We start from the raw sequence: 8,853 nt of genomic DNA on the forward strand, positions 1-8,853 counted from the left end.
ATGTATGCGTTCGTATGACAATACAACAACAATATATAGTCTTACAAAATAAGGGAGATGGCAAACACTTTTTTTTAGCATTAGAAACACTATTAAGATGATGAGACTATCGAAGGTGAAATACTTTTTATATATGGAAACAGAACTATTTATTCACTTATTAAACACACATGCCGGCCATAATGTCTTGTTGCCATCTTTAGGAGGACAGTCCGTTTATTCATGGACACATGCCTGGCTAGCATTCCAAACATGGCCCAAGCCTACGATCTACTACATCTTGTTCATACATTGCCAAGACAAAAATAAGCTCCCTTGTTGGCCATCAGGCACATAGCTTCCTACCCCGTCCATTACAGCTGCAACAGAACCCATCATCTGCTGCTCACTCCACATTGGCTGCCGACCCACTTGTTGATTATATATGGAAGGGGAGCACTGAGTTAGGTTGTTCATGACTGCGAACGAGCTCGTCGGACCCTGCAACCTAAAGCTTGGGTCATTACTGAGGCCGGTGAAAGAAAGGGTTTGCCGAGGGGCAGAACTATTATTTGCTGCCAATAGCTCATTGTCATGGAGCCTGACATCATTGATGCTGTAACGCTTTGTCCCTGACGATCCCTTTTTCTGTATTCTCTTGAAAAACTTTTGTGCATGGCTTGAAACTTGGACAGGGGTCTTAGTGGTGATGAAGTGCTTGGATATGTTTTTCCAGTCGCCACGGCCATAGACTTCCAGCCCATAAAGAAATGACCTGTGGACACAATGTTCAAAAGAATTGTTCGGTAAAATTGTTTACTGAAAGATAAATTGTGCAGTTGTTTTATTGAAGCAACTAATATAGATTGAAGCAAAGCTCCAGTTTGACAGGTTCGAACCACTACAACAACACATGCTTACTTTTGTTTATTTACGGGCACTGGATGGAATATATGTATATCAGAAATCCATAATTGAATGAACATTTTCTAACATATTGACAACCAACATATTACAAATTCAAATTTACCATACCTCTATTTCTCTATAGTGAAACGACAATCATTACAGGTTATTGATCTGTTTGATTGTGACAAGACGTGCCATATTGGAATTTAATGGCCTATTTACTGCCTTTCTATTTTTTAATCAAGGTCCAATCACATAAATTTTTTAAGCCAGAAAGAAAGTTCATCTATATCTTATTTGCAGGGATTAGTATTTATCAAAAATGTAAATTGTAAACGTCCAGATATACATTTAGTAAAGTGCAATATCAATTTAACACACCTGCCTCATAGAATTAATTCGCAGAGCTTAATTATCATGTGTCGATTTTAGATAGAGAACAACTAAAACTACATGACAAGGAAGAATATAGGTATCGACTAACTTGTGTTCCTCTTTGGTCCAATACTTTCGTTGATGTGCGGCAACAACTGGTCGATCAGTGGAAGTTTTGTTCTCCAAGACCACCATCTTGTTCTTGTCTACCATCATCGGAGCCTCCTCCATCTTCCTGATTCTTGTATCCTCCAGTTGCGTTGTATCCTCCAGTGCGCAACGAAATGAAAACCCATTATCAATCATGGTCTATCCTCGTCCTCTTGTACCTCAAAGTTTTCATTAACAAGGCCGCCCATGCTGTAAATGGAAATTGACAGTGTCCAGTGTACATTTAGTAAAGTACAATATCATCACAAACATAAGCTACTGATCTCACATAATAAATATGCACAACATTCTTAATTAGTATATGTTCACTGAAAACAAACAACAATTGAAACTACATGACAATGGAGGGTATACAACCATGGGCGAACCTGTGTTCCTCGTCGATCCAAAAACCACATTGATGTGGGGCAACAACTGGTTGATCTATGGAAATATTGTTCTCCAACACCTCCATCTTGTTGGTGTCTGCCATCAGCGGTGCCTCACCCATCACCGTGATCCCCGTATCCTCCATTACACAACCAAAGGACAATCCATTGTTGTCCATGATTGTTGCCTCGTCTCGTACACCGAAGTTTTCATTCGCATGGTCGCCCATGGTGTAGATAACGTGTGTGCTGCTAGCACCATTCTCCTCCTTCGGTAGCTCATAGTTACCGTTGACAGGGTCACAAAAGGTGAAAATGTTTTGCGGGCTACCACTAGTAACATGGGTTCCCTCCCTCCGTTGGATCATATGCATTTCCACGGCGAGATTAACATAAAGATCTGTTACCTCTTTCATGGTCTTTGAAGGAAACAATGCATGGAGAGAATTCATGATGTAATTATGCTTCTTGTTCTTGTCATCATTGTCGTCGTACATGATTTTGTTGGTGTTGAGCCTAGCAATGAGTGAGCATGCCTCCTCTACCTCGGATGAGGTCCACCCCTGGTTGACTATTGGGTCCATGAGAAAGTGGGTAGTTGAACGCTATAGAATTATGAGGAGTATGAACTATGAAGATGGGTTATAGCTTGGGGATGGAGACTGGGGAGTAAGGTAGTGTATTTATAGCCCTCTTGTGTGCAGTCCTACTTTCGCTAATTAATTTGGCACATTGATAGTTTGTCGGTCCATACTAAAGTAGATTGAACTATAGTTAAGACAATTAATTCTTATGACCCTCTCAGGAACATGCCAAACTATTTTAAGTTGACCTTGACATTGTGCCTTTCTTTGAAAAAAATCTTTTCTTATTATGCCAATGCAAATAATTGCCAGGGGCCTCATAATATACGCAAGAAGATTGGTAGAAACAACACACGCATGCCTATTGAGTATTGATCAATTTCGGTGTAGATAGATAGAACACGTATCTTGTGCGCGCATGCATGACATGTGTTCTCATCTTAGAATGCAAGACTCAAACCATGGTTTCTGCCGCTCTCAAATATGCAAAGCACACAGGATCTCCATTCGTATTTGGCTGCTAGTGACACATGCATCAATGGAGTTTTATTGCATACATATTTGCTAATAATTGATTAATATCTCCCCATGATAACTTGGCTACATATATGATCCACACACATTACCAGTGAAGGTAAGCATATCCTTTCTCTTAATTTTGGTGATCATTCTTCCCACATCCAACGCACGAAATTTCATCTATAGGCAGATTTCTTGGCTTAGGTCATTTAATGGCACTTCATGGTAAAAAGATTCAATACATAGGCCAATCAATTGTGTACATATCTACATATCTTTTTTATATGTATATATAGAGATACAAATTAATAACCCATGAAGTCAATAAATTTGACACACTTATCTTCCATATCTATCTATCTCTCATGTTCAAATAATTTCGAGATTTCTACGTGATATTCACAAACATAGAGGTTGCAAAATGAACATAGGTTTTTTAAGTGCATGATGCATTGTCTAGCTATCATATGGGCCTGCGTGCATACTCATGCACTCATATGCTAATGTTTCAGCCATGTTCATAAATGGCTTTTGCTTCGTTGTTTTAAACTCAGTCTTAATATTTTGTACAAGTTATTAAACTAGATTATAGGAAAGGCATCAATGATAACGGGCTTCACAACTGTATTTTTTTCTAGTGAAGGAAAAAAGATTAGAACGTAGGAGTATTAACTTTGCCAATTGTTAGGCCAGATTGCTAACTGATAAAATCATAGGAGGTTAAATTCTAACGGTAGCATTTTGAAGCATACCAACACCAACTCTACATCACTGGAGCCAGGTAGTCCTGATAACTACAGTCGGGAAGTCGCTTGACGTTGCTAGAGATACTAGTGACAACAATCTAAAGCACATACCTTCCGCATGGAGAACAAAGGTGAGGGGCAGGCGAGGAGACCCAACCTACCACGTCGATGATATAAGCTCCATACCATGACTTATTGACGAGAGTACCAGCGCCACCGTGGATCGATGTGGAAGCATTGTAGTTGACGACTCTTCCTCCCCCCTCCACCGTTATGGTAGATATAATTTTTTATCCAGTTTCAACTATTTTGCTCAATGATTCTATCTTAAACATACATTTCTAACATGATAAAACGTCTGATTTCCTTATATTGAGCTGAAAAGGAGAAATAAATGGATTTCTAGTCAAATGCAGCAATTTGCAGAATTAGTCCAGGCTGCTTTGTAACCGGATGGTGTTTTTGCAATAATCGAGGGTGTTGGTTCACTTTTGGTCTTGCTTTTCATAAACATACACAAGCAAAACGACTACTAGTTTGACGTCAAGCAATGCATATATTGGGTTTTTCATTCTCCAATTTTGTTTTAATTATATTTTACAATTTTTTGTTTTAGTTTACCATCTTCACTTCCTTTTTATTGTTGATTCCCTTTCTTTCTTAGTTTTTTTTATCATTTATTGTGTACCCTACATATGGCACTCCCTTTATGTTTTCTTCTTTATTGTATCTTTTCCACTGGCCTATTTGTTCATTATTTTTGTTATGCATTCCTGAGTTAGTCCAGTAACCTTTTATTATTGCTTCTAGTTTGTTGTCGAACAAACACATCAATATTTTTAAGACGGTGTGTGTGAAGTTATTTAATTAGTATTCAACATGGAAATTTAAAATTTGAAATATTTTTAACTCATCAAGAATACTTTTTCACAAGGACGAATAATTTAGCTTTGTTGGATAAATGAACCCCTCTGATCATGAAACATTTTTTGTCGTATATAACTATATTTTTTTATAAACTCGGGGAACAAAATACATTTCCACCTCACTCTATCGTCTCACAACTCTCTCCAAAGAAAGGCACCTAGGATTGTCGCGTAAGTGCCGCCACCAGGTTCACTCACCTCTAGGGGCCTTTCGGTGCTGGTGAGGTCGGGGAACCCTGGTTGTGTTTGGCTATGTTTGGGTCACTCAAGATCTAGCTATGGCTCAGTCTAGGTATCTTGTCATCGTTGGCAAAAAAATTATATACAACATTCTTGTTGACATAACTGAATATTTTCTTTAGTATAGTTATAAACAACTCAGATTTAATACTATGTATGCTCTCAAATGAATTATTGAAGTATGGTAATGCTATTGTGAAAATATTTCCCTGCTTTATAAAAAAAACATGACACATCTTGTTGATAAATCAAGAAACATACAACTAAAGATAGATTTTCCTGATTTTTTAGCACAACTTTTATGTTTTTGTCGAAGATTTCTCACTAGAAAATTCTTACTTATTTTTGGTAAATTGGGTAAAGTACCTAGAATTAGGGTTTCTACTTTGAAAATATGTTTTCGTTTTTAACATCACACTCCCACGAGTGCGTCCCATGGACAAGATCTCGCACGCACGTAGAAATGGCCTAGCATGCTTCTAGCAACTAGAAGTTATTCGCTTGATTTTGTCGAGGCGAGTAGTTGGAGAGTTACTATACAGAAACCTAGATTCGTAAAGGAAGAATGATGTTTTCTCAGTGTGTGAGGGCATGTCCAGCCGTTGGCTCCCCCAGGACGCATAAAAATCGCCCCCTAGGGGCGAGCCGGCGATACAATCGGCGCTGCGACGGTTTTGCGTCCAGTCGTCGCTCCCAGCTCGCCCCCAGGCGCCGAAATTGTCCCACTTTGCAGCCCAATTTCGACGAATAAAGGGCCCATATGGGCGAGAATAGGCCCATATTCGGCGTGGTTTCGTCGTGTCTCGGCGTTCAATTATCAACACAATTATTTCTTATCACATATTTCATCACAGAAAAATCAAATACTTCAACAAAATAGTACAACAACAAATAGTTCAATACAAATTATATAGTTCAACAAATAAAAACTCGTATTTCATCACACGGCATCCCCCTTGAGCCTCCATAGGTGCTCAATCAGATCTTTCTGCAGTTGATGATGCACCTGTGGGTCTCGGATCTCCTGACGCATACTGAGATAGGCAGTCCAAGTTGCCGGTAGATGGTGATCAACTTCGGCTAGAGGACCCTGCTTGTAGTATGGTTCAGTGTCAAACACTGGGTCTTCTTGCTTGCTCTCTATGATCATGTTGTGCAAGATGACACAGCAAGTCATAATCTCCCACATTTGATCTTTGGACCAGGTCTGAGCGGGGTACCGAACAACAGTGAATCGAGATTGGAGCACACCAAATGCCCGCTCGACATCCTTCCTGCAAGCCTTCTGAACTTTCGCAAACCAGGCGTTCTTGCCTCCTGCCGCAGGGTTTGAGATCATCTTCACAAATGTCGACCATCTCGGATAGATTCCATTTGCTAGGTAGTACCCCTTATTGTATTGGTGCCCATTGATCTCGAAGTTCACCAGAGGAGAATGGCCCTCAACGAGCTTGGCAAAAATAGAAGAGCACTGCAGCACGTTGATGTCATTGTGAGTTCCTGGCATACCAAAAAAGGAGTGCCAAATCCAGAGGTCCTGTGTGGCTACCGCCTCAAGCACCACACTGCAACCGCCTTTGGCGCCTTTGTACATCCCCTACCAACCAAATGGGCAATTCTTCCATTTCCAATGCATGCAGTCGATGCTTCCAAGCATCCCAGGAAATCCTCTTGTTGCATTCTAGGCTAGGATCCGAGCAGTGTCTTCCGCATTGGGTGTTCTCAAGTATTGTGGCCCAAACACTACCACCACTGCCCGACAGAACTTGTAGAAACACTCTATGCTGGTGGACTCGGCCATGCGCCCATAGTCGTCGAGTGAATCACTGGGAGCTCCATATGCAAGCATCCTCATCGCTGTCGTGCACTTCTAGATGGAGGTGAATCCAAGAGCGCCAGTACAATCCATCTTGCACTTGAAGTAGTTGTCGAACTCCCGGATGGAATTCACAATCCTGAGGAAGAGCTTTCGGCTCATCCGATAATGGCGCCGAAATGTTTTCTCGCCATGAAGTGGAGCATCGGCGAAGTAGTCGGAGTAGAGCATGCAGTAGCCTTCGAGACGATGCCGGTTCTTTGCTTTCACCCGCCCCGGTGCCGAGCCACCTCGCCGCGGCTTTTCATTGCTCGCCAGCAGCTGGGCGAGGGCGGCGAGCACCATGAGATGCTCTTCTTCCTGGACGTCGGCTGCGGCTTCCTCATCCAGCAGCGCGGCGAGCTCTTCCTCGTCATCCGAGTCCATCACCGAGACAGGCAAAACGCCGAACACCTTGCGCTCGGTGGGCGTGTACCCGCCGCTAAACCGTGCCTCCGCGGCCGGAAACGGCGGCCGGAAACGCCCAGCTGCTGTGGGAGGGGCTGTCGCGGCGAAGCGCTGCTATTTTTCGGCGGGGAATGGCTATCTAGCGGAGTAGGGCGGCGACCGTCGCCAGGATATAGCTAGTGGTGGCCGAGGGCGCGGGGGGTGCGAGGCGAGTCGGGGGAAGAAAACCTTGACTTTTCCCCTGTTGGTGTGGGCCAGGCGTGCTTTTCCCTAGCGCTGGAGCCCCCAACTGCTCCCCAGCGCGCCGGGTTCGGCCTGTGACCGCCGGGCAGAAAAAAGGTCCGAACCGACGATTTTCGGCGTCCTGGGGGCGCGATTGGGACGTTTTTTCGGCGCCGGCGCCGAAAAAGTGGCCTGGGGGGCCTGTTGGGGGCGCGGCTGGAGATGCTCTAAATTGTTGGTACTGAACTCATAGAGTCTCTTGTAGTATTAATATTAGAGAAATAAAATAGCTATGAGCTTAAGACAAACCCCTAAATTAAGAATGGGCCCATGGATCTTCCCACTCCAAAATTTCTGCGCATACTCTCACCTGAAGAGGTGAGGATTGCACTTTACCGGGTCGGAGAAAACAAGTTATGTTGTACCTCGGGTTGGCTTGCAAACATATTTTCCTCCATTCTCCTTGGGCTTCTTAGGCATTGCTAGATCTAGGTTATGCTTGTCACAAATAAGAAATTGTAGTTGCTTCACGAACATTTTTACCTTCGTAATGCATAAACCCATTTTTTGTTCATTTTACAGTGGTGATACGTTTTGTTGTCCCCAAAAGCTACACAAGAATAAAGATTGTTCAAAAATAAAAATTGTTGTAATATAAGTTATAACAATTACAAATAATCATTTGCCTACATATAACAATTGGTCCATAGAAAATAAGAAGAATAAACATATGGTAACACTATTATCCATTTTACATGTGCCATGGGACAAATTCCTGCACTAAAAGGCAATTTGTCACTAGATTTTTGTTGGTGATATAAAAATGGACAATATAATTGTATATTTTTAAATATCTACATACCTAATCCTAGGTACAAAAAGATGTCAATCATGCATAGTAGTAGTATGTGTGGTCCGGGGTCCTTTGATCTACACAAATTCGAAGTGTCACCATAGCCTCTAGTCCATCTGCACTGATGTCATATCATCACCGGTCGCCTCCCATGCTGAAGCACGACCCAAATAATATAATAGAGGAAGTGCGCAAGAGCGGGCAACACCACATGGCCACTAGGTGGAAGGATGCTGAGGAGAGAGATATGTGATGTGTGGATAATGCTTATTGGGAAGCATGCTCGATAGGGGAAGAGGAGGTGGTAGCTCATGAATATTGAAGGGTGCACAATTTATTTTTATTTGCACATGAACTTGTATGGGTTTTGACCTATCCCCGAGTTTCTTCATCATTTAAAAGAGAAGCTTAAATACCATGGTGCAGAGCAGGCCGACGAGATGAGATTCCACCCACCAATGGGCAGCATCAGATCAAAGTAATTGAAAGAGCATGGCCGCCCCATCTCTTTGGTTTTGATAATTTATGACAATCCCTATGGACTACTAGTTTCTTTGAGATACTTGAAGGGTTTGTCCATAGGCAATTCTTGAAGATCATATGTTGGCTTCAAGGTTGAATGTAGAAGATTATTGATGACCAAGGTGTTATTCAAGGAGTTATCAAAAAAATGGTCATGTGAGAGTTGAGCCTATTGA

The 8,853-nt window shown here is 42.1% G+C and overlaps 1 protein-coding gene across 1 annotated transcript; it reads right to left on the bottom strand.

Annotated features, from left to right (window-relative positions):
• Window positions 1–1,507: 1,507 nt before the first annotated feature.
• Window positions 1,508–3,011, bottom strand: LOC123150599 (uncharacterized). Its single transcript, XM_044570437.1, has 2 exons — window positions 1,803–3,011; window positions 1,508–1,623 (listed from the first exon to the last, which is right to left on the bottom strand). Exons 1-2 carry the CDS (start codon window positions 2,384–2,386, stop codon window positions 1,566–1,568), a joined length of 642 nt encoding a protein of 213 aa, XP_044426372.1. The 5' UTR covers window positions 2,387–3,011; the 3' UTR covers window positions 1,508–1,565.
• Window positions 3,012–8,853: the final 5,842 nt, after the last annotated feature.

The sequence above is a fragment of the Triticum aestivum genome, chromosome 7A (assembly GCF_018294505.1).
Source record: "Triticum aestivum cultivar Chinese Spring chromosome 7A, IWGSC CS RefSeq v2.1, whole genome shotgun sequence".
Classification (NCBI taxonomy): Eukaryota; Viridiplantae; Streptophyta; class Magnoliopsida; order Poales; family Poaceae; genus Triticum; species Triticum aestivum.

Bases quoted from the DNA above. Each gene is read 5' to 3' on its own strand.
- LOC123150599 (XM_044570437.1), bottom strand. From the start codon at position 2,386: ATGGACCCAATAGTCAACCAGGGGTGGACCTCATCCGAGGTAGAGGAG. The intron at 1,624-1,802 runs GTTCGCCCATGG...TTCCATTTACAG, and splicing joins TGGATCGACGAGGAACACAG to CATGGGCGGCCTTGTTAATG.